Source organism: Felis catus, chromosome X (assembly GCF_018350175.1).
Source record: "Felis catus isolate Fca126 chromosome X, F.catus_Fca126_mat1.0, whole genome shotgun sequence".
Lineage (NCBI taxonomy): Eukaryota > Metazoa > Chordata > Mammalia > Carnivora > Felidae > Felis > Felis catus.
The window spans coordinates 94,676,058-94,700,729 of NC_058386.1; the positions used below are offsets into that span (position 1 = coordinate 94,676,058).

General features: G+C 40.0%; 1 protein-coding gene across 2 annotated transcripts; it reads left to right on the forward strand.

Annotated features, from left to right (window-relative positions):
* Positions 1-19,754: 19,754 nt before the first annotated feature.
* On the forward strand, positions 19,755-24,561 carry AGTR2 (angiotensin II receptor type 2). 2 transcript variants are annotated; one of them, XM_023249331.2, is made up of 3 exons: positions 19,755-20,399; positions 20,554-20,615; positions 21,872-24,561. In XM_023249331.2, exon 3 carries the CDS (start codon positions 21,907-21,909, stop codon positions 22,993-22,995), a length of 1,089 nt encoding a protein of 362 aa, XP_023105099.1. In that variant the 5' UTR covers positions 19,755-20,399; positions 20,554-20,615; positions 21,872-21,906; the 3' UTR covers positions 22,996-24,561. The 2 variants fall into 2 exon arrangements, with proteins under 2 accessions (XP_023105099.1, XP_019679764.1); XM_019824205.2 differs by lacking the exon at positions 20,554-20,615.
* Positions 24,562-24,672: the final 111 nt, after the last annotated feature.

Here is a 24,672-nt window from a genome sequence, read left to right on the forward strand (position 1 = left end):
GCCGGAGATTGCAAAACTGTAACTTGCTACTGGCCTCGATAAAGAAATGCCACGGACTTGGCTAGTGGCAAATGTAAGAGAGAATCATTCTCGCTCCAGAGTCACCAACAAAGCATCTGGATCCCACACCGTGAGATGTTGCAGCATTGTTAGATAACCTGCCAGGATATGTTGAAATGGTACATAGTTTGGAATATTCCACATATGGGTAAGTATATAAGTCCTTAAGTGCTGTTTTTCTGGTCTTTAATCTGGCCAAGAAGCGTAAACATACAATCAGAAACTGTAGCAACGTGGCTCATATTTAGCATATTTATTCATCTTTGTTTTCATTACATTTTTTTTCTGGGAAAGGACTATTTAAAAGATACATTGTTTAATGTAATAGCCAAGTTGCCTGGAAAATCTTATAGAGAGAGAGATCTCGAATGCAACATGTTTTCAGTGTGTACATCTCTTTATATAATTGCCATATTTTTCATTGGGGCTTGCGCTGGTTCAGTAGTAGTGAAGTCCTGAAACACTGTTGAGAAGGATTCCGAAGTTTCATCAGGGTTCTCAGTGGGAAAAAATACCTTCGGTGATCAGTGATTAGGGCGTTAGGGTAAAAAGCGAAAACAGTGGGGAAAACATGCCAATTATGTAACACACTGGACACGTTTATGCTTTTCTAATCTTTTGTTTTTGTGAATAGGTAATATATGAACACGATAAACCATGAAAACAGCACAGGAAAACACATACAAAATTATTTTCCCTTGCATTCTTCTCACTCTATCCCCCGGTGCCACTTCTTATAGGCAACTGTTGCAATTTCTTTCTGAAACATTCTTTTTATTTTTCTTGCTTATTTACTTATTCTGAGAGAGAGCACAAGCGGCCAAAGGGCAGAGAGAGAGAGAGAGAGAGAGAGAGAGACAGAGAGGATCCCAAGCAGGCCCTATGCTGTCAGTACAGATCCCAATGCGGGGCTCGAACTCAGAAACCATGAGATCGTGACCTCAGCCGAAAACAAGAGTTGGACGCTTAACAGACTGAGCCACCCAGGTGCCCCTCTTTCTGAGACATTCTACACTTACAAAGCATTTTTGTAGAAATATCTACCTTTTGTTTATTTTAATTTTTAATGTTTAAAATATCTACCTTTTATGCTAATTGCAGCATGATACATGTATTTGTTAAATGTCAATATTTATTACATCTATTTTACCAGAATTAAAAAAATATATACCCCAAAGCATTGAACTGGGCACTTAAATGCATAAATTACATGGTGTGTAATCTATTAATATGGTTGGATTAATATCTGCCATATTCGTTATTGTTTCTATTACTTGCCTTTGTTCCTTGTTTCTATTTCTGCCTCTACTCTTTTTCTCCCTGTGTGGCTCTAATTAAGCATTTTGTATGACTCCATTTTCTCTTCTTTCTTAGCATATCAGCTATAATTCTTTCTTTCTTTTTTTTTTTTTACTTTTTTTTAGTGGTTATCCTAGAGTTTGTCACACACACACCTAATCCGAGTCAACTTTCAAATAATATTATGCCATTTCCTATGTAGTGCATGCACCTTGTAATAACAAAATACTTCCAATTCCTCCCTCCTGTCCCTTAATGTCACTTCTGTCATTTATTTTACATGTACAGAAGCATATATAATCTAATACACTGTTGCTATTATTATCTTGAATAAGCTATTATCTGTTAGACCAATTAAGAATAAAAAAATTTATTTTACCAGCAATTATTCCTTCTGCAATGCTTTTATTTATTTATTTTTTAATTATTTTGAGAGAGAGAAAGAGAGAGAGTGTGTGTGTGAACAGGGGAGGTGGAGAGAGAGAGAGAGAGAGAGAGAGAGAATCCCAAACAAGCTCTGTGCTGACAGTGCAGAATGTGGGGTTCGTCTCATGAGTTTGAACTCACAAACTGTGAGCTCATGACCAGAGCTGAAATCAAGAGTCATAGGCTTAACTGATTGAGCCACCGAGGGGGTCCTTGCTTTTCCTTTTTTATGTAGATTTGAATTTCTGACATATCATTTTCCTTCTCAATGAAGAACTTTTGACGTTTTTGGCAAGGCAAGTCTTCTGCAGGGTACAGAATTCTAGGTTGGTGGGCCTTTTCTCTCAACACTTTATTTTTTATTTTTATTTTTATTTTACAAAGAGAGAGAGAGCAAGTGGGGGGAGGGGCAGAGGAAGAGAGAGAGGGAATCTCAAGCAGGCTCCACGCTGAGATGAAATCAAGAATTGGACACTCTTGACCCACTTAGACATCCCTCTCTCAACATTTTAAATATTTCACTACACTCTCTTTGTTTGTATGGCTCTGAGAAATCAGATATAATACTTATCTTTGTTTTTCTGTGGTGAAAGGGTTTTCCCTCTAATTTCTTTCAAGATTTTGTCTTTATCTTTGATTTTCTTAAGTTTGAATAAGGTATGACCCACTATAGTGTTTTCTTTGGTGTTTGTTTGTTTTTGCATTTATCCTGCGTGGTGTTTTCTGAGCTTCCTGGATCTGTGATTTGGTGTGAAGCATCAACTTGGGGGAAATTCTCAGTCATATTTCTTCAAATATTTCTTTTGTTCCTTTCTCCTCCTTCTGATATTTCCATTATGCATAAATTATATTTTTTATTTGTTCCACTCTTCTTGGATATTATGTTCTGGGTTTTTTTTTCCCAGTCTTTTTTCTCTTTGCTTTTCAGTTTTGGATGGTTTCTATTGATATAGCCTTGAGGTCAGAAAGTATTTCCTCAGCTGTATCCACTCTACTAATGAGCCCATCAGAAGCATTTTTCATTTTTGTTACAGTTTTTGATCTCTTGCACTTCTTTTTGTTTGTTTGTTTGTTTTTAGAATTTCCATCTTTCTGCTTACATTGCCCATCTATTCTTACATGTTGCCTACGTTTTGAATTTGAGCTCTTAGCATATTAATCATAGTTGTTTTAAATTTTCAGTCTGATAATTCCAACATTCCTGCCATATCTGAGTCTAGTTCTGGTACTTGCTCTGTTTCTTCAAACTGTGTGTTTTGCTTTTTAGTATGCCTTGTAATTTTTTGTTGAAAGCTGGACATAATATACCGTGCAAAAGAAACTCTGATAAATAGATCTTTAGTGATGTGGTGGTAAGGTGTGGGGGGGAAGAGGAAGCATTCTTTAGTTCTATGATTAGGTTCCAGCCAGTGCTCCTGGGCTGTGAACATTGTAAGCGTTTCTCAGTTTTATCCTTCTCAGATGGCACAGGAGGGCTAGAGGGGACTGGAGTTGACTATTTCCCTTCTTCCAGGTCAGTTATATTCGGATAAAATAGTTTCTTTGGAGGCCAGGCCTTGTTGTATTTCATTTTCCTTCCCACTGAGGGAAGCACAAGGGGTTCTTTCTTTGATATTCACTGTGAGAACCTGGTAGAACTCCTAGTGGTAAAGCTCACAAAAATGTGGAGACCTCCCTATGACTTGGTTCTCCCTGGAGAACCACACCAGCTTCCAGTAATTTGTCAATTACAGTTCAAATTTTCGTGTCCTGGGTACCGGTTCCCTTGGGGATTTCTGCTTGTGGTATTTGCTCCAGCGAGTTGTGATTCTCTGTATCTGCCTGTCTGCTGCTGCAAATTTGGGGCACAGTGTTTTGCCCTCACTTCTCTGACAGATCTAAGAAAAGTGGTTAATTTTTCAGTTTATTCAGCTTTTATCTTGTTAGGAAGTATCTGTACCATGTATTTTTCTATTAGTAATTTATCTTGGAAATTGTTTCATATTATAACATATATCACCTCTTCTTCTTTTTTTTTTAAGTTTATTTATTTATTTCGAGAGGAAAAGAGAGAGAGAGAGAGCCAGGGAGAGGCAGAGAGAGAGGGAGAGAGAATCTGAAGCAGGCTTCGTGCTGTCAGTGCAGAGTTTGATGTGGGGCTCAATCCCATGAACCGTGAAATCATGACCTGAGCCAAGAAACCAAGAGCTGACAACCAACTGAGCCACCCAGGAGCCCCTCTTTGCTTTTTTTTTTTTTAACAGGTGCATAACATTTCATTATAAGAATATCTTATTATTTAACATTCCCCTACAGATGAGTATTTAGGTTCTTTCAATGTTTTTGTTATAAACAATGCTGTAATAAATAGCCTTGCACTTCTTTGCACATATACGCAAATGAATTCATAGGATAACTTTTTGGAGCAAAGGATGTAGACATCATTGTTATGTCTTTCTTTGTAGAAATTGGACCAATTTAGACTGTCACTAATAATGTATGTGAGTGCCCAGTTAGGTATAGTCTCACTAATGTAGTATATTATCAATGATTTTAAAAACCTCAAACAGTATTTATGAGAAATGGTATCTCACTGTAGTTTTGATTTGGGATTCTTTAATAATGACTGAATTTGACCATTTTTTCATTTGCCATTTATTTTTCTCTTTTCTGTGAACTCTCGGGCCATGTCTTTGCCTCATGTTTCTAAGGGTTTGTTTATATTTTTTATTGATTTGTAGGAACTCTTTGTATATTAAGGAAATTAGCCATTTGTCATGTGTATTGCATATATACATTTTCACAGTGTGCAATTTTCTTTTGGCTTCTTAACTATTTTCTTCCTATGCAGAATTTAATTTATTTATTTTAAAAATTCTTTCAATAATTAATTTATTTTTTACAGTATCATATTAGCTTCAGGTGCACAATATAGTGATTCAACAACCCCATACAACACCCAGTGCTTTGCAGAACTTTAAAACCATTTAGGTGGTTAAATTTATTGCTTTTTCATTTGGTGGCTTCTGGGTTTTGCATTATGCTTAGAAATGCCTTTCCTTACTGTTTTTATATTTTTGCTTCTTGTGTTTAAATTTTTGATCCATCTGGAATTTATTTTGGTATAAATCGAGAATTAGAGATCCAACTTGATTTAGTATTATTTCAGGTGGCTACCCAGTAGACCCAATTTCAGGTTATGCTATTTTAACTAAATACTTAAACATTTTTCTATTTCCTACATAGCTTCTCAGTAATCACATTTCAGTGTATCGATACTGCAGTAGTAATACCATATTGAAAAACTGTTAGCAGTTTCCAATTTTTGTTATTGCATATTATGCTATAATGGCCCTCGCCATGTATCTTCTTGTTTCTGATGAATTGTTTTTCCGGGATACATGATTAAGAGCGGACTAATTGAGTTTTGCTAAGTATATCATATTGCTTGCCAAAAGTGTGGCGGGTTATTAATCCCACCCTTGATTAGTAAAAATCTCATCAGTTTGAAGTTATTTTCTTTGACTATTTTATTAAAGTGAGAAAAATGGAAATCCAAGGTTGCTTTAATTGGAATTTTATTTGATTTTGGAGGTATGAATGCTTTTTTGGTGTTCATTTACTCTTTTCACGTAGCTTTGGTACTGCAGTCATGTGTGCGGCATGTAAAAAGCCTAACCATCTATTATTATTATTTCCTTTTGTGTGACTTGTCTGTCATATTCTTTGTGAAAAACACTAAAGAGGCTGCTCTTGGGTATTAATTTCCGTGTGACAATCGAGATAATAACCCACTTTGTTTTTGTGAGAGTTGAATAGGATAACAGATGTGACAGAACTTGGAAAACATTGGTGTGAAGTATTATTGGCTATTACTGTTACGATGAGGAGAAGTGGGTGCTCAAAACCCCTATCGCTAAGACTGTCTTCCAGAATGTACTATCCCTTTCCCTAATGTTCTGAATCTGAGATGCTGTCAGTGTGGACTATGGTTCCCTTAGAGAACTCTCCGTGTAGAACTCTCCGTGTTATCAGCAATTTAAAGGGAGGAGAGGAGCAGACTTTCACTTTTGACACATGGTATCCCTAGAAAAAGAACACATACATGAAACAATTTCAGGCACTTATAGGAAATTGACATTTGCATAGATTTATGGAGAATAACTCATAATAAGCTAAAACAGTCTCCAGGAAAACCCCTAATCGCTGAACCTTTGTAAGTCAGGATCACAGGACCTTTTGATGTCTTAGAACAACGGAACAGAGGAAGCAATCTTGAGTTTGTCACACATCAGCACCGTTGACCAAATTGTCCCAGCTTCCTGTAAAGTGGGACTTATAACAGTTCCTACCTCCAAGTGTGGTTATGAGAGTTAATGGTGCTTGTAACAGGCTTAGTACAGTTCCTACCACACGGTAAGTACTGAGGTAGCCCTTATTATTTTTTTCTTTTTTTTTTTTTTAAATTTTTTTTCAACATTTATTATTTATTTTTGGGACAGAGAGAGACAGAGCATGAACGGGGGAGGGGCAGAGAGAGAGGGAGACACAGAATCGGAAACAGGCTCCAGGCTCTGAGCCATCAGCCCAGAGCCCGATGCGGGGCTCGAACTCCCGGACCGCGAGATCGTGACCTGGCTGAAGTCGGACGCTTAACCGACTGCGCCACCCAGGCGCCCCTGAGGTAGCCCTTATTACCACAGTTATTCGCAGTGGTGTTAATGTCTCGATTAATTATCATAATAAAATATGTGCACGTTTGTGTGAATAGAAGTAACCACTAAGGTTACCTCTTGTATTGAGTGACGTTGCCCTGAACACCACACAGAGGTACCTTCCTGCAGATAGAAAATGTGAAGCTTCAGAAATTCAGGAGGAATGAAAGTTAGTTACAAATGGACATTTGGTTAGAAATATGGGAAGCTTGGGAATGCAAGCTGGTGCAGCCACTCTGGAAAACAGTATGGAGGTTCCTCAAAAAACTAAAAATAGAACTACCCTACGACCCAGCAATGGGCCTACTAGGCATTTACCCAAGGGGTACAGGTATGCTGTTTCGAAGGGACACATGCACCCCCATGTTTATAGCAGCACTATCGACAACAACCAAAGTATGGAAAGAGCCCAAATGTCCATTGACGGATGAACGGATAAAGAAGATGTGATACACACACACACACACACACACACACACACACACATACACACACACACACAATGGAGTATTAGTCGGCAATCAAAAAGAATGAAATCTTGCCATTTGCAACTACGTGGATGGGTGTGGGAGGGGGGATGGGCTAAATGGGTAAGGGGTACTAAGTAATCTACTGAAATCATTGTTGCACTATATGTTAACTAATTTGGATGTAAATTTAAAAAAGCAAAAAATAAAACAAGTTAAAATTAAAAACAGAAAGAAATGTGGTAAGCTTGAGGTAATTCGGAAAAATTACCAAGAGATTTGAATGTTAAAAGGATTACTCTTAAAGAGTAATCCGTAGAAAATATAAATCAGGGGCGCCTGGGTGGCTCAGTCAATTAAGCATCCAACTTTTGATATCGGCTCAAGTCATGGTCTCATGGTCATGGGATCGAGTCCTTCACTGAGCTCCAAGCTCCCTCACTCTGTGCCCCCCCCCCCCGCTTGCTCGCGCACACCCGTGCTCTCTTTCTCTCAAAATAAATAAATAAACTTAAAAAAGAGAAAAGAAAAAAAAAAAGAAAATATAAATCAGAAGTTACTTCTGATCAACTGTGCTTGCAGAACAATTTCAGATGCAAATGAAAATCAGTTTATTTGCACATATCAACACTGCTTTTCTACAGATTGCATCATAATAAGGGAAAATGTCAGACGTTTTTAGGAAATGGTAGCCTTTCCTTCAAACCAAACAACAAACTCTTCTTTTATGATGAATTTCGAGTCATATTTAAGGTTGGTGAGGAACGTAGAGTGTGGACTTTGACACAAACATCCTAACAGGTCTGATAGCCTTAAAGTCTTTCCCTCCTCCTACAAATCCGGCTCATTGTTGTCCAAACATTTCTTTTTGAAAAGGACCTAATTATGCTAGTTTTCTGCCTAAAACTTCCTCATTATAAGCAGATTAGATCTAAACTCCAAAGCTCTGTACCCTTACTTTTCCATTCTCTCCTCTAAGTACCACCCCTGCCATACACCTGGTTCTGCTATTTAAATTTATTTTTTCATGTTTATGTTTGAGAGAGACAGAGTGCGAGCGGGGGAGGGGCAGGGAGAGAGGGAGACACAGAATCCGAAGCCGGGGCCGGGCTCCAAGCGGTCGGCACCGAGCCCGATGCGGGGCTCGAACTCACGAACCGGGAGATCAGGACCTGAGCCGAAGTTGGATGCTTAACCGACTGAGCCACCCAGGCGCCCCTGGTTCTTCTATTTAGCGTGCATCACAATCAGGCCAGAAGCTCATTAAAGACTACAGGTGCTCGGGCCATACCTTGAAGTCTGGCAGTGGCCTCTAGGAATTGGAGTTTTGAACAGGCCATGCACTTGATAATCAGATCTCACTTTGACAAGCCAAGTCCCTCAGTTGGTGAGGTTTCCTCACAAAGTCCCCACCGTTGTGTCCTTCTGTTTCAATTCTTTTCTTCCCTTTTTTTCTGCCTGATTGACCTACCAACCCTTCATGACCTGCCTCATCGTTACCCCCTCTTTGAAACTTTGGCCTAAACAGACTTAGTGTTCCTTCCGCATTTTGTATGCATGGTGAATGCTCATATTTGTATTGATCTCCCTCAATCAATTCAATTCAGACTTTCTTCTAAGGGCTACAATCTTATTGGCCATATTTGTATCACACTCTAGGGCTTGGCATAGAGTCTAACACGTAACAATAGATGTCTGAGAAATGCTTTTTTTGTTTCTTTTGTTTTTTTGAGAGAGATAGAAACAGACAGATGGAGAGAGAGAATGCACGTGAGGGAAGGGCAGAGCGAGAGGGTGGAACAGAACCGCAAGAAGGCTCCATGGCTCAGCGTGGAGCCCACACAGGCTCGATCTCACAACTGTGAGATCATGACCTGAGTCGAAATCAAGAGTCTGATGCTTAACTGACTGAGACACCCAGGTGCCCCAAGACATGGTGTTTTTAAATAAATGAATAAGTGAGTTGATGGAGGAACTTGGGTTTATATTCATGATCAGATGAAATATATATTGTAGGTTAGAAATGGTTTGGTTGAATTTTGCCCTGGGGCATAAATTGTGATTTTTTCCTTAGTCAGTAAGAACAATTCGGAATTTTGCTAAACAGTTCATAGTATTAGGTTTCATTTCTTTTACTGGTAGTTAAATAGTAAAGATCCAGTTCGAATATTGTACTCCGTATGAAATTTTCTAAAATTTGAATAGCCCAAATAAAGCTCTGTGCCCTATAGCTGATGATTGCATTTCAATTACATGACTTTAAACAGACTTTGAAATGTTAATGTATCAAATCCCAGTGACGACAAATGTTCCTCATAACAGGTGGTATTGTTTTGAACCTAGGAACAACCACAATGACAACAAAAAGGAAAGAACCCTTTACATCCGTACCAGTTTCAGAAAATCCATAGTCGGGTTACATTTTTGAATCGAGAGCTGTCGGAAATCTAGGTGTAAATAACATGAGGACCAGATGGAAAATCCAATCCGGTGATAAGGGCTATGATGCAAGATAAAGCAGGACATGGGGGGTATTTTCGGTACAAGAGAATGGGAAAAGCGTCTTTACCAAGATGCCATTTGAGCAGAGATCTAATAAGAAGTGAGAGAGTAAGTCACGTGGCTATCTGGGGAAAGAGAATTCCTCAGTCGGGGATAGTGTTTGTGAAGGCCTTGAGGGCCCGAGGGTGCTTGGGGAGTCGGAAGCACACCAAGGAGGCCAGTGTGATGGGAGTGGTGTATGTGGGTCAGGGGAGGGATGTTGTTTATACCACGCAAGGCCTTGTGAGCCTTGTTCAGAGAGGAGAAGACACTGGGGGCTTTAAAAAAGTTTTTTTTTTTAAGTGTCTATTTATTTTTGAGACAGAGAGAGACAGAGCATGAACGGGGGAGGGGCAGAGAGCGAGAGGGAGACACAGAATCCGAAGCAAGCTCTGGGCTCCGAGCCGTCAGCACAGAGCCCGACGCGAGGCTCGAACCCACGAACCGTGAGATCGTGACCTGAGCTGCAGTCGGACGCTTCACCGACTGAGCTACCCAGGCGTCCTGACACCGGGGACTCTTGAACAGGCTGATATTCTGTGACATTTATATATTGTCTACGTGAGCTGTGTCTTTTATTCTGAAATCTTTAGTCATTGCTAAGCCACGCTTTCACTCACTACTTTGTTTAGAGGTCAAATAGTGGGATTAAAACAGTTTAATTATCGATAATAATGATTATGCTTAATTAACAATACTTATTATTATTAACTTAAGCATCACAACAACACCAGGAACAGTAATAATAACAACTATGTGCGTAAATTCTACCACTTAGTGCCTGCTCTGCATACTCCATATATACATTATTTCCCGCAATCCTTGCAATTCCCCGCGAGGAGGTACTGCTATTATTCCCACTTCCCATTTGGAGAAACGTGAACATGAATCACTTAATCTCCAGAAAATATTTTATTTGTGCTGGCATGTATCTTGTGTGAAACCACATTTATCTTGCTTTGGTATAAAGCAACAACAGAATAATCTAGATTTACGTGGCTTACTTGCTTTTGACAAGTCATAGCAGTGGTTTAATCCAAAAGCAAGTAAGCCACGTAAATCTAGATTATTATATATATATATATATATATATATATATATATGCTATATTCCAGGTACCATACTAAATGCTTTATATGCCTTGTCTCATTTAATCCTTGCAATAACCTGGACAAAGACACTGGAACTCACACATGTGAAGTAACTTATCCAAGGCCTACCATTTGAATAGGGACCAAACGTAGGTGCATCTTACTCTAGGGCTTGCATTAAAATAATTTTTTTAAACGTTCATTTATTTTGAGAGAGAGAGAGAGAGAGAGAGAGAGCAGGGGACGGGCAGAGAGATGGGGAGAGAATCCCAAGCAGGATCCACACTGTCAGTGCAGAGCCAGATGCGGGGCTCCAACCAATGAACTGTGAGATCATGACCTGAGGCGAAGTCAAGAGTTGGACGCTCAACCAACTGAGCCACCCAGGCGCCCCAGCTTGTATTTTTAGCAACTGTGCTCTATGATTAAATACGGGCGAAACCAGACTGATGCATTCAAGATCTTGAAAAGTATATTTGGTGTGGCATGTTTCGAAACCTTCTTTATTTTATTTTTCATCTGTGAACACAGAGCCATCAGCGGTTGGATGCTTAAGACCACTGGCGTGGTAGTATGACCTAAGTCCCTATAAACCTGCACCACAACTGTATTGTTCCTTTTAGGCCAGTCTCTGTGACAGCCAGTCACATTATTACCTTGATCTGTCCACATGATCCCTATGTTGTTTATCTAATCATCTGAACTGTCTGGTCCTTGAGACCAATGATGGCCATGGCATGCCCGTTACTTTGAATATGTAACGTGGAAAAATATATTTTTCATTTCAGTCTGTCCAACGCCAAGTTACAAAAACAGTAACAAGGACACAATGCAAAGACGAGTTGCTGAAAGAGAAGTGAGAGAGAGGGGAGAGGAAGGGCAGTGAGAGAGAGAAAGAGAGAGAGAGAGAACTCTGTTTGACAAATAAGCAATAGATTACCAGTATGAGTCTTCCAATAGTCACCAGTCTACAGTGGATTCTGAAAGATTCTCACTTCCCTGTCCTACTAGAAAACATTCCAGTGGATGAGTGAACCTCACTTTTCATGTGTCTTCATTCATTTCCTTATCCTAAGAACTCCCCCTAAGGCTTGCTCATAGTCACAAAGTCAAAAAAATAAAGAAATTGTTATAAAAAGTTTACTCTTTAGGGGCACCTGAGTGACTCAGTCGGTTGGGCGTCAGACTGGTGATTTCAGCTCAAGTCATGATCTCAGGGTTCGTGAGATCAAGCCCCTCTAACCCCGCCGTGTCGGGCTCTGTGCTGACATCATGGAACCTGCTTGGGATCCTCTCTCCCCTCCCCTCTCTGCTCCTCCCCAGCTCGCGCACGCGCATACTCTGTATCTAAAAATACATAAAATAATCTTTAAAAAAGTTTATTCTTTGAAATAAATTAGACTGGAAGTTCCTGGAAAGGAAACTGGCAGGCAAATTTTATTTATCTCTGTATTTCCAGCACGTGGCCCGAGGCATGGTTCATGGTAGGCCTTGAGAAAATGTTGATTGAGAAAAAGAGTGCCTCAATGAAGCTCAGGCCATAAGGATAGTTTGGGTAATGTCAACAGTATCCTACATAGCACCCAGAGGGCTAGCGTTAAAAAATGTTGAATCCAACTTTGCTAGTAGTGACCATATTTGACCCAAATGGCTGGTAAAGGGGATAATCCTTCCATTCTTTCATTTTCCACGTCCTTCTTTCCCAGAGACAGGAGGACCATTCTCCTCTCTAGCTACCACGCTTGAACCTCCAAACAAGCACAACACTGCCATAATTAACCTATTGGCCCAAATCAATTAATTTTTCTCCAAGATTTACTTTTTTTTTTTTTTTTTTTTAACAACCGAAACACTGAAGTTTGCCGTCTTGCACGGTGGGAAGGCATTGTAGGTGAGGTTAGCTAGCTGGACACTTAATAGAACTCACATTTCTTTTACTCTATTATTCATCCTCAATCTTACATAGGTATGTCTGGAGCTTCTCCAGAGTTTTTGGCAAAATTTCAAGGGGAAAAACAGAAATTTGCAATCTGCCGGAAAAAAAAAAGTTTCTTTTGAAAGTATAGGACGAGTTATGTATTCGTTATTATTTTATTTTATGCAGGCGTACAGGTCTCGATTTCTTTAAAACGCTTTCCCAGGACTCCAAAAAGATTTTTACAGTTAATTTAATTATATAAACAAAGATCTAAACTGTTGCCCTTCGAGTTCTTTTCACCTTATTGACTCTGTCTTAGCCACAGGCATTTACTTTTGAGTCAAGAGTCAGTAAAGAAAAATCTTCTCTTTACAACATTTTACCTGCGAGATTTGCTCTGGGTATATTCTATTTATAAATTATCCTCATTTCCTGAGTTATCCTGTGAGTTTTTTAAAAGTTTATTCATTTTGAAAGAGAGAGCACGCGCACTCACGCACACGCATGCACAAGCAGGGGAGGGGCCGAGAGAGGGAGAGCGAGAATTCCAAGCAGGCTCCGTGCCTCATAGCATAGAACCCCACACGGGGCTTGATCTCACAAACTGTGAGATCATGACCTGGATCGAAATCAAGAGTCGGACCCTTAACCGACTGAGCCACCCAGGTGCCCCTCTCCTCCTAAATTTTAAGTATTTTTCTTTTTTTTTTTTTTTTAAAATTTTTTTTTTCAACGTTTATTTATTTCTGGGACAGAGAGAGACAGAGCATGAACGGGGGAGGGGCAGAGAGAGAGGGAGACACAGAATCAGAAACAGGCTCCAGGCTCTGAGCCATCAGCCCAGAGCCCGATGCGGGGCTCGAACTCGCGGACTGCGAGATCGTGACCTGGCTGAAGTCGGACGCTTAACCGACTGCGCCACCCAGGGGCCCCAATTTTAAGTATTTTTCTGATTGACTCTAACCCGGGAATTCCCAGGATGCTTAGAAGTCCCTCCCGAACTGGGGAAATGAATTCATCTTGTCCCCCATATTTACCAGAATGACGTAGTGAAAATAATGGCCGGGGTTTGAGCCTTAGTTCCATAGTTTACTAGGCGGTTTGAACTTAGGCAAGTTCTGTAACCTTTCTGTGCTTCAGTCTCCTAATTTCTCCTTACTTCTAAACTGAGGATGACAACTGTCTCTCAGGATCGTTGAGAGGTTTATATGAAATGTGTGTTGAGTGCCCAGCATGGTGCCCGATATCCCCTCCCTACTGTATTCACAGTCTTTGATGTTAGCACCTCCCTAACAAACCCTGGGGACTTCATGTCTGGGGAAATAAAAAGTGGCTTCTCTTCACAAAGAGGTTGGGGACCTTTAGATAGAATCAACCCTAGAGGCTATTTACATGACATTTATTTTTTGCATTAATGCCAAAGAAACCTGACTGGGAGTTCAGGACAAATAACCCAACAAGAATGTATACAGTTAGGGGGAAGTAGACTTACACTAACAGTACTCAGTGGGGCCACCGATTCATGCCATCGAAAATAACTAACGCACAATGAAAACAGCATGCAATGTTGTTCTTGAAGTTCATTCATTTACGTTTTGATTTGCTATCTTTTTCTCTAGACAATGTCTTTTGGAATTTCTAGGCTGCAGTTCATCTTTTAAGCTTCAAATAAAAGGGGAAGAGAGGCTGGGAGAAGGGGGAAAGAAGAGTGACTGCCGATGGGTATTAGGTGTCTTTTAGAGGTAATGAAAATGTTCTGGACTTACATAGCGGTGATAGGTGCACAACTTTGGGAATGCACTGAGGACCATTGAATGGTACATTTTATTCGTGAGAGAGAGTCAGAGACAGAGTGCCAGCGGGGGAGGAGCAGACAGAGAGACAGGGAGAGACAGGGAGAGACAGAATCTGAAGCAGGCTTCAGGCTCTGAGCCGTCAGCACAGAGCCCGATGCGGGGCTCGAACTCACGGACCGCGAGATCATGACCCGAGCCGAAGCCGGACACTTAACCGACTGCGCCACCGAGGCGCCCCTGAATGGTACATTTCAAATGGAGAGGTTTTATGGTATGTGAATTACGTCTTAATTAAAAAAAAAAATGAATAATTTTAATTATGTGACCGATATAAAATAGGACCAGTATGAAACAGGAGTGTTCCTAGTGAAATCATGTGCAGCACAATTGTATGGAATTGTATCAACTTCTCGATATCTGAACATGAACTATTTTCTCTGGGGATACATTGTAAATTATTTACAGTAAAACTTCTTTTGGTTGCAGATCTTACAAATCTGTATCGAACACCAGGAATCCAAATATTCGTAGGGTAAATACTTAAAATCTCAAGCAGTCTCAGAATTCCCAGGGACAAGTGTCCTGTTTTTTACTTCCTTGGAGTAAAGACCCCATAATCCTCCAAGAATCCCACCCCCAAACTTCCTGTCAGTTTGCTCTATGTTTTCATCTTAAATTGTTTTATACCTCCAAAGCAAACTATATTCAAAGCTGTACAACGTGTTATTTTTCTGTCTTTTTTAGGGGCCGCAGGAAGAGGTTGAACAGATGAATCCCTCAAACAAAGGCAAATAACCATTTGTTTTTATTATTTTCTCTGAACTTACGGCTAGTTTTGGAGAGATGTTGATTTGCCCCCTTTCCTCTCTCTTTGTTGTAGACACACATAATGAGGCATTGCTTTTCCCCAACCCCATTCTCCAACTTGGAGATTTTGAGAGTCTTGTTTGAATTAACCGAACAAAAACTTCCAGGCTGCCTGGAGCAAGGATTTGACTATCGCTTCATCAGTAAAATACAGTATCAATAGAATTTGGTGGCAACTAAAAATTAGGATTCAGGGAGGCAAAACTAGTGGAGAGAACAGTTGGGGGGATTCATCAATCTGGCTTCTAGAATGATTATCTCTGCTATAGAATTTCTCAGAGCTGAAGTAAAATATGCTCCAGTTAGTAATTTTTCCTGGTCCGATTGCATAGTCACCAAGCCAGGTTTCCTCTCTTTATTGATATTGGGAAGGAGATACCGTGGATGCTGTAAACAAGGAACAGAGACTTTATGGTCATTGAAAAGTAGCATATCCCTATTGTAAAATAATATAGTACCAATCACAATGGTATATTAGATTTGTGAGAATTTTGTTGGCATGAGTCCATTGCTGAAAGCCTGGGCTATGTGAGAAAGTTCAGGTTTGGGACCTCAAGCCTAAGGACCAAACCCTAGACTTAATAATTCATTGACCCACTGCCTCATGAGAGATTCAATCTGACAACATTTCTCCCCAAACATCCTCGTCACCTAACAGTGGTGTTCAAATATTGCTAAGACAACTGGTTGGTTTGGTGTATTTAATTAATTGCCTATTTTGGATAATTTAGTCAAGCTAATTGTAAGAGAGGAGAAAATTCCTCAACCCTCTTAGGTTCAGGGTCTGGCGGTGTGAAATTAACTGACAAAAGACATTTTAAATAGAGCCAGAGTTTTTTAACATGTATATTATGCATACACATGGGAAAACTCAGTGATGCGTAACTCAAAGCGGTGGTCAGAACTTGGGCTTATATAACATCTTAACAAAAGAACAGCAAAATTATAAAGAAGTGACAAAACAAAAGAGGTTCAGGCTTTTAGAGGGGCAGACTGTAAGAAGGTAAATATGTGGAGAAAACTAATAGACAACAGGAATTATTTAGTAAGGTTTGTTATGTAGATTCCTCTTGGTCCCCGTCTCTGGGCTGATAAGAGTTTAGAGCTGTCTCCTGTTCATAAAGAGCGGGTTGGGCATCCGACTTCGGCTCAGGTCATGATCTCACACTCCGTGAGTTCGAGCCCTGTGTCGGGCTCGGTGCTGACAGCTTGGAGCCTGGAGCCAGCTTCGGATTCTGTGTCTCCCCCTCTCTCTGCCCCTCCCCAGATCATGCTCTGTCTCTCTCTGTCTCAAAAATAAATAAAAACATTAAAAAAAAAAAAAGAGTTCTGTCCTTCCTGGTAAAGGAAAGAGAGATACATTTAACAACTTACATCCTGCTTTCAGGCAAATGGGGGGGGGGGCAGAGAGTTTTTCTTATATCTATTCTCAATTGTCTCTAGCTCAAAATAATCCTATGCCAAAGTGGCATATAATACCCTACCTAATCAATTGAGTCGGATAAGTAGGGGGGAAAAACCCATCAGATCAGTTAAATGAATGCAAACCAAAAATAAAGACAATTTTCAATTTTTTTTTTAATTTTTCCACCAGTTGGGTCACAAAGCACTGAGATGCTATTTGGTAGAAGTCGGGTGCTTTCTGTGAGATCCTAGTCTGAACATGATGCTCAGGCCTGCAGATGCCTTTAGGGCAAAGGAACTTGGAACTCTTCCTTCTCCTTATATTCTTGGGACCAGATTCAGCTGGAAACAACAGGTCTCAGGAATGTACTGAGTCAGACATCTACTCATTTCACCACATGGATTCCACCTTGTTAACTGATTTCATATCCCTCTCAGTTACTCTCTATTTGATGCCTAAGCAGACAGTCAATTTGATGCAAATAATCGCTCGTGTTGGCCATTTTACTGAATTTTTAGGCTGGTTTCTGCAAAATGATGAATCTGTTAGCTCTTTTTCCCTTGCTTTCATCTAGATGTTCTTGTTCTCATTATATTGGAAACTACAGAGATGCTCAAAGGAATCTGAAAAGATGTATCAATAATAAGTAATCTTAATTATCCTCCTTTCAGGGATACCCACGTTGGGAAAAATACAGTGGCAATTAAATTAAGGCTTCCCTATATGTAAGTGAATTGAAAAAGATTGGTGTTAAGTGTGTGTGTGTGTGTGTGTGTGTGTGTGTATGTTTATTGAACTTGGGAGAAGTGAAAATGCCGTTGGTCTGGATAGGGACTCAGGTGGCCGGGGTGGGGGAAAATGAAAATGACCCGGAAAAATTTAAACTAAAAAAGATGGCCCATATACATTTAATTATTCCTTGATCTGTGCCTCTAATCCTCACCTTCATAACCAGGGCATGCATATCCAGACTTTTGCATTTCATAATTCCTGTTCTCCTTCAAAGCTTCATCTGTGTGTGTGAGTGGGGGTGAGAGGGACAAAGATAATTTTTTTTTTCTGAACCCTGTATCCTTCTAGCAGAGGAGAAAATCCTCTGCAGAACATGGGTTTTTGTTTGTTTGTTTGTTTTTGTTTTTCAACGTGGTCATTTAAATTTACTGTTAAGTAATCTCATGATAAATAATAGGTGTTCACTAGAAAAAAATTAAAGTGATTTACCATTGTTTAATTCTGCTAGCCAAGCTGCACTTGCCCTGAAGAGCTGCATAATTTATTCAAATGACCCGAGGCTTTTAAAGCCAATCTTCCAACAGAAAAATTATCCCCTCTCCCCGGGAGAGTGAATTTTTTACTGTACCGCTTCCTATGGCTGACATGTATTTGACTCCCAACTGTATTTACACTGTTGGCTTGACTTGGAGTTCCTTGCTAAATTAATAATATGCTGTATTTCTTGCTTTAAGTGGTGTCAATATTATTGTTGTTCCTTAATTTTTTTTTTAATATTTAGTCATTTTTGAGACAGAGAGAGAGAGAGAGAGAGACGGAGCTCGAGCTGGGGAGGTTCAGAGACAGGAGGAGACAGAATCTGAAGCAGGCTCCAGGCTCCCAGCTGTCAGCACAGGGCCCGATGCAGGACTTGAACTCACGAACTGTGAGATCACGACCAGAGCCGAAGTTGGATGCCTAACCGACTGAGCCACCCAGGCACCCTGATTGCTATTCCTTAAAAAAAAAAAAACAAAAAACAAAAACAAAAAGCAAAACAAAACAAAACCCAAAAACCCTTTTTCCTTAATTTCCTGCAGTTACGGAGTTTTTCTTTGAGTTGTGAAAATTTTTGCTTCTAAAATTATGAAGAGGCAGAGTAAACGTTCTTTTAATCTTCTGGGAAATGTGTGCCGCTTTAAACCTTATTTACGTCAGAACTTACTGTAACGAAGGACAAAAGCTCTAGACAAGGTCCCCTGCTCCTCGGGGGTGTTCAAGGCTAAGGTCTCCCAGAGGCGAGCCTGCAGTCTGTTCTCAAAAGTTTATAGCTTACCTCCCGGCTGTTCCTTTGCACCCGGTACGAGAGGGGGGCTAGAAATAGAGCAGGGTGGGAATCTGACCCATCGTGACCACTCAGGAGGCTCTGGTTTGGAAAATTCCCCTGTATGCAGCAAAAGCAAACATTTGAAATGGCCGGAGAAGCTAGGCTGAGACGAAGAGTAAAACCAGTTCCTATTTCACCTCTCCGGCTGATAACCATTTGTGCCTGCTCATTCGTTTCCCAGACATCGGTTCTCCATCATGTGCACGGAGCCTCCACCTGAATCTGCCCAGAGCGTAGGAAACAAATATTGTGACATAGAATACAGTGGTGTGTATGTGTATCAGGCGCATTTTCTCAGTGTTCAAACTCAGTCTACCCAAAAGTATCACCAAACCGTGGTGGGCACACCTTTGAATCCTGCTATGTTTTTCAGGCAACGGTGCCCTCTTGTTTCTGGTCCCGTCTGCTACAGGATTGACTGCAATACGGGGAATAAAATTGAGAAAAATATCTTCTCCCACGTAACAATCCTCCAAACCCCTTTCCCCTTCTTTACTGTTTCTGTAACAGCTTTTGAATGGTCAGCAGCGACTTTTTGTAAATGTCACGTTTCTTTCCGCCGGGACAAAGAATGAGCTTCAAGGGCCAGCTCGCGCTCCCTCCCGGGACGTGGAGGTTAAGAGCACGGACTCAGTCATTAGATCGCCTCGGTTAAAATTCAGATGGCCTCATTTAGTAGCTATGTGACCTCAGAAAAGTTACTTAAACTCTGTGAGCCCCAGCTTCCTGATTTGTCAACTGGAGGCGACGGTAATATTTATAATTGCATCCACCATATGCAAAATGTGGTTTCAAGCACTTTAAAAATACTAGCTCATTTAATTTTCGTTAACTCTGTGATGTAGGTGATTAACATCATCCCCATTTCTCAGCTGAGAACACTGAGACAGGAAGAAGGAAAGTAACTTGGCCAAGGTCAAAACCAAAGTAAGTGGCCCAGCTGGGCTTGTGGAGTTGGTCGTTGTGTCTTAGAGGCCATGTACATACCAGAACATTCTATCGCTTCTCTATTAAGTTATTGGGCACTCAGCCGTGTTTGGCACTTAGAGTTTATTGTCGGTGTTGTCACTATCGTCATCTGTTCTTATCTTTTTTCTTTTGTCACTCTTGCTGCTGTGGGACTGATTGTAAGGCTGGTCAACCCCCCCACTGCCAACAAAAAGAAAAAACATGCTATCCCTCCTATCAGCACCTCTCCAGCAAACAGCCAACAAAAATCGCTTAAAGCAAGGGAGAAATGTTCTCAAGTTTAGGCTCGAGTAAAGGTGTTACTGTTCTTTACTGAACAGAGGTAAAAATCTTTTACAACCTTCACTCCTTTCCCTCTTCTCCACTCCTCAACTCGTCCTAGAATGCCAGTATCAGGGAGAAAGAAAGAGAAAATTCTGCAAATCATTATATTCTTCTTTTCAAGTGAGCCCCTGATTTCAAAATTCTCTAACACATTTGTGGAAACTTCATTTTTTTTTTTATTTGAGATTTATTTGAATGAGCTGTTATGATTGGAGACAGTGAGAATTTCAGATTAATGTTTTGCAGCCAAAAAAAAAAAAAAACCCTCTCTGGAAAGCTGGCGAGTGTTCATAAGTCAGCCCTAGAATTATGTAGGTTGAAGGCTCCCAGTGGACAGACCGAACATATAAGAAGGAAACCAGAGATCTGGTGCTATTACGTCCCCGAGTCTAAGGGAACAAAAAAGCACAGAATTCAAAGCATTCTTCAGCCTGAATTTTTAAGGTAGGTCTGCACAATTTCTATATACTGTACTTGGAAAGTAGAACATACATTAAACGAAAATATTTTTTTGTGGATGAACTTTCCCTTTTTTCCTGTATTTTAACACTGTATTTTGCAAAACTCTTAAGTTATTAAACTACTGTTTCTCTTACAGGGGTGCACTTAGGAACTAGGCAAGCTGATTTATGATAACTAAATTTTAAACTCCAACAACCAGTAAGTCTCCCAGTGGGTTTATTTTAGATTCTTTCACGTTACTTTGTTAGGTCCAGATGATGAGGGAATGAGCTTTAGACAAAAATGAGAACTTTTGCTGTTTACTAGGAGATTCTTTGCTGATTACGTTTTTCTTTGAGTAGTTTATATGTATTTTGGAACTATCAAAAGTAATAGTCTTTCCTTTACTGTGTTTATCTTCGGCTAATTTTCTTTTGTTTTAAAGCAACGTTGCTCCTAAAAAAAAAAAAAATAAACCAACCCGGTACCACAGAGCGTTGATTATAACATTTGAGAGCCATGTAGCATTGTCATTATTTTGTTGTGTTAAAACTGAATGGTAGCAAAGGAAAAATGATACAATTATCTCATGATTCATCATTGATGTTCAATGCTTATTTCGTTGAGCAATCAAAAGTGTTTCTACTTGACCCTAAATCAGGTTTGGCTATTTTTTTTTTCTCGTTCTTTTCCTGATTGAAAAAGAAAATGGATTTCCTTTCAAACAGATGAAATATCTATATGAAAAATGAATAGTCTCTATTAAAATGTGAATGGGGGCTGTTAGAAATAGGGGCACATTCCATAATTTCCTCTTAATGATACCATTATTGTGAAAACAATGGAAAAGTGGGAGCAAAGGAATTATTTTTCATTAGGAAAAACCAACCACAACCCCCCATCTCAATATGTTCCTTTTGCATATTCTCGTTTGCAGTCTTTTGTACACTTACTTATTTTTTCCATAGCTTATGTTACTTACATTTTCCATAGCTGTAATGATTTGTACATAATTAGTTACTTGAATAAGGCATTTCTCTCTGCAATAGCGGGCGGCTGTGTGGTTTCTAGAAAGTATACAGACTGAGATATGTGCTCAAGTGTTTCTGAAATATTAACTTTTCTTATTTCTTGAGGCCTTCTTTATTCGCTTCCCATATTTCTATTGATTTCCCTTAAGCCTCTTAAAAATATGATAGAAAGGATGGGCAAAATAGAGTTTTGTTCAGAATTTTCGGTCCCTGATGCTGAAATGTCTTAACTGCTTGGTACTGTTGAGGAAATGCTCTGTTCTTCTTCAAGAAGCAAAATCCATTCTTATTTCCCAAGGTGTGGTTGTGGTTCCCAATGTTTTCTGTAATCGCCCACCTTCTTTTTTGCTTTCAAGAAACTTTCAAAACGCTAAAGATTTAAGGACGTCCTAAACTCTGTATGTGTTCTGAGAGTTCCATTTTTTTTTTTTTTTATCTCCACAGGAGGCATAAGAATTAGGAGCTGCTGACCTTTCAGTATGAAGGGCAACTTCACCCTCGCCGCCATCAGCAAAAACGTCACCAACAGTCTTCACTTCGGACTCGTGAACATCGTTGGCAACCAGTCTACCTTCAACTGCTCCCATAAACCGTCAGATAAGCATTTAGACGCAATCCCTGTCCTCTACTATATCATTTTTGCGATTGGATTTCTTGTCAATACTATTGTGGTTACACTGTTTTGTTGTCAAAAGGGCCCTAAAAAGGTGTCCAGCATTTACATCTTCAACCTGGCTGTGGCTGACTTAATGCTCTTGGCTACTCTGCCTCTCTGGGCAACCTATTACTCTTACAGATATGACTGGCTCTTCGGCCCCGTCATGTGCAAAGTTTTTGGCTCCTTCCTGACCCTGAACATGTTTGCGAGCATTTTTTTCATCACCTGCATGAGTGTCGATAGGTACCAGTCTGTTATCTATCCCTTTCTGTCTCAAAGAAGGAATCCCTGGCAAGCGTCTTACATAGTTCCCCTGGTCTGGTGTATGGCCTGTGTGTCCTCGCTGCCAACATTTTATTTCCGAGACGTCCGAACCATTGAGTATTTAGGAGTGAATGCTTGCATTATGGCTTTCCCACCCGAGAAATATGCCCAATGGTCAGCTGGCATTGCCTTAATGAAAAATATCCTCGGTTTCATTATCCCTTTGATATTCATAGCAACGTGCTATTTCGGAATCCGAAAACACTTACTGAAGGCCAACAGCTATGGGAAGAACAGAATAACGCGTGACCAAGTCCTAAAGATGGCGGCTGCTGTGGTTCTGGCATTCATCATCTGTTGGCTTCCCTTCCATGTTCTGACCTTCCTGGACGCTCTGGCCTGGATGGGTGTCATTAATAGCTGTGAAGTTATAGCCGTCATTGACCTGGTACTTCCTTTTGCCATCCTCCTGGGATTCACCAACAGCTGCATTAATCCCTTTTTGTATTGTTTTGTTGGTAACCGGTTCCAGCAGAAGCTCCGCCGGGTGTTTAGGGTTCCAATTACTTGCCTCCAAGGCAAGCGAGAGAGCGTGTCGTGCCGAAAAAGCAGTTCCCTTAGAGAAATGGAGACCTTTGTGTCCTAAGCGTGCGAGTGGAACGCAGGGTAACAGCACGGCCACTTGGTTTGAGGTTCCCTGGAATTATCTTTTGGATGGCTTGAGTGACATGATAAGTTTTGCCCTTGATGGAATCTGGTCTCACTGTTCCAGAACAGGAAACCAAACGTAGCTGGAAGTTTGATCCAGCGACTTTCAGGACAGCCTTTCCTGCAGTCGATCGGCACAAGGCTGTCATTGGGAAGACAGATCCGTAACCTAGCAGTAACTGAGGATTTATCTCAAGTTATCATTAATAACAAATTGTGAATGGTGATTTGGGGTTTCAGATTTCTCCTGGACGAATGATGAAGTGTTGTTTTTTTTTTTTTTATTGGTTTTTTTATGTCCACTTTTCATCAGGCTTCCCTCTTGGACCAAGGGCAGTTTTTTAACTCCTTGCATTATTTACATTTCTAAGTGAAGTATACTGCAGTAGATTGGTACTGAATTATTCAGGCTCTAGGCAAATGCCTTCAACTTTAAAAAATATTATAAGTAATCACCTTTTACATTTTACTTGAGCGTAGGTTTATATTTAAGATATTGCTACATATTGAGTAGGGCTAGGAATATAGATTAGATCACCTGTACTCCTACATTTATCTTATTTTCACAGTTATAGGAAACAAAATGTATAATAACGTAGAAATAATCTAGACTTGAGATTAACAAATATTTGAGTGTGCACTAACCTCTGAATAAACACTTTTTAAAAAACTTTCTATCCATTTTAACTATTGTTTGGAGATTTCTATGTTCTCCGATAATTTTTTGAAAACAATAACTAAACACCGTGTCGTGTTGTAAAATGTAAAGGTCACTTTTTACATCCTTGACCTTTTGGTGCTTTGATATATAGGAAGTTGACTTGACTTTTATTATTGATGCTTTCGTTCTGGGTTGCTTCCCAAAATATCTGCGTGGCTTCTTTAACTCTTTAATTTGTAATAAACCTTTAACTGGCTAGGAAAAATTTATGCCAGGATGGAGTTTTGATACCCAAGGAGACAAAGAGGTCCAGCAAATGACAACTTTGGTGTCACGTAAAAACCCCTACCTGTCAGGGCAGTGTAATGTGTCTTTGAAAGTAGAGACCACGGGCAGTCTTAACTTGTACAGGTGGATTCTGTTTCTTCCAGATTTTATAGGATTCTGTGGCACTCTCTTAATCGCTGGTCCATAGACCTCTTTTTCCACACTATTAGCACTCCTGTCAGGAGTACCTAGAGTTTACGGAGAGTATGAGTCCTAATTTTAGAAGTTAGACATTTCATTCTGCGCCAGCCCCATATTCTACCAGGTTACCTAGGACCTTCCTAGACCAATGCTGACCTCTGAGGTAGAAATAAAAGTTTCAAGGACTTAGTGTTTCTGCCTCGTTCCAAGGCTATAGATTGAAGAATTCTCTCACCCCACTTTCTGGGAAATTCCTAATTTCATGTACTCTATTATTATCAATGAAACAAATAGCTAAATGTGTAACCAACTCTGACTTCATATCCTAAATAATTTTTGTAAAACATTGCATATAAATAAAATCTTGAATTGGGAGATCATGTGTACCTACTTTTTTTTAATTTTTAATTTTTTAATTTATTTACTTTTTAAAGTTTATTTCTTTTGGGGGGGGAAGGGCAGAGAGAGGGAGGGAGGGAGAGAAAA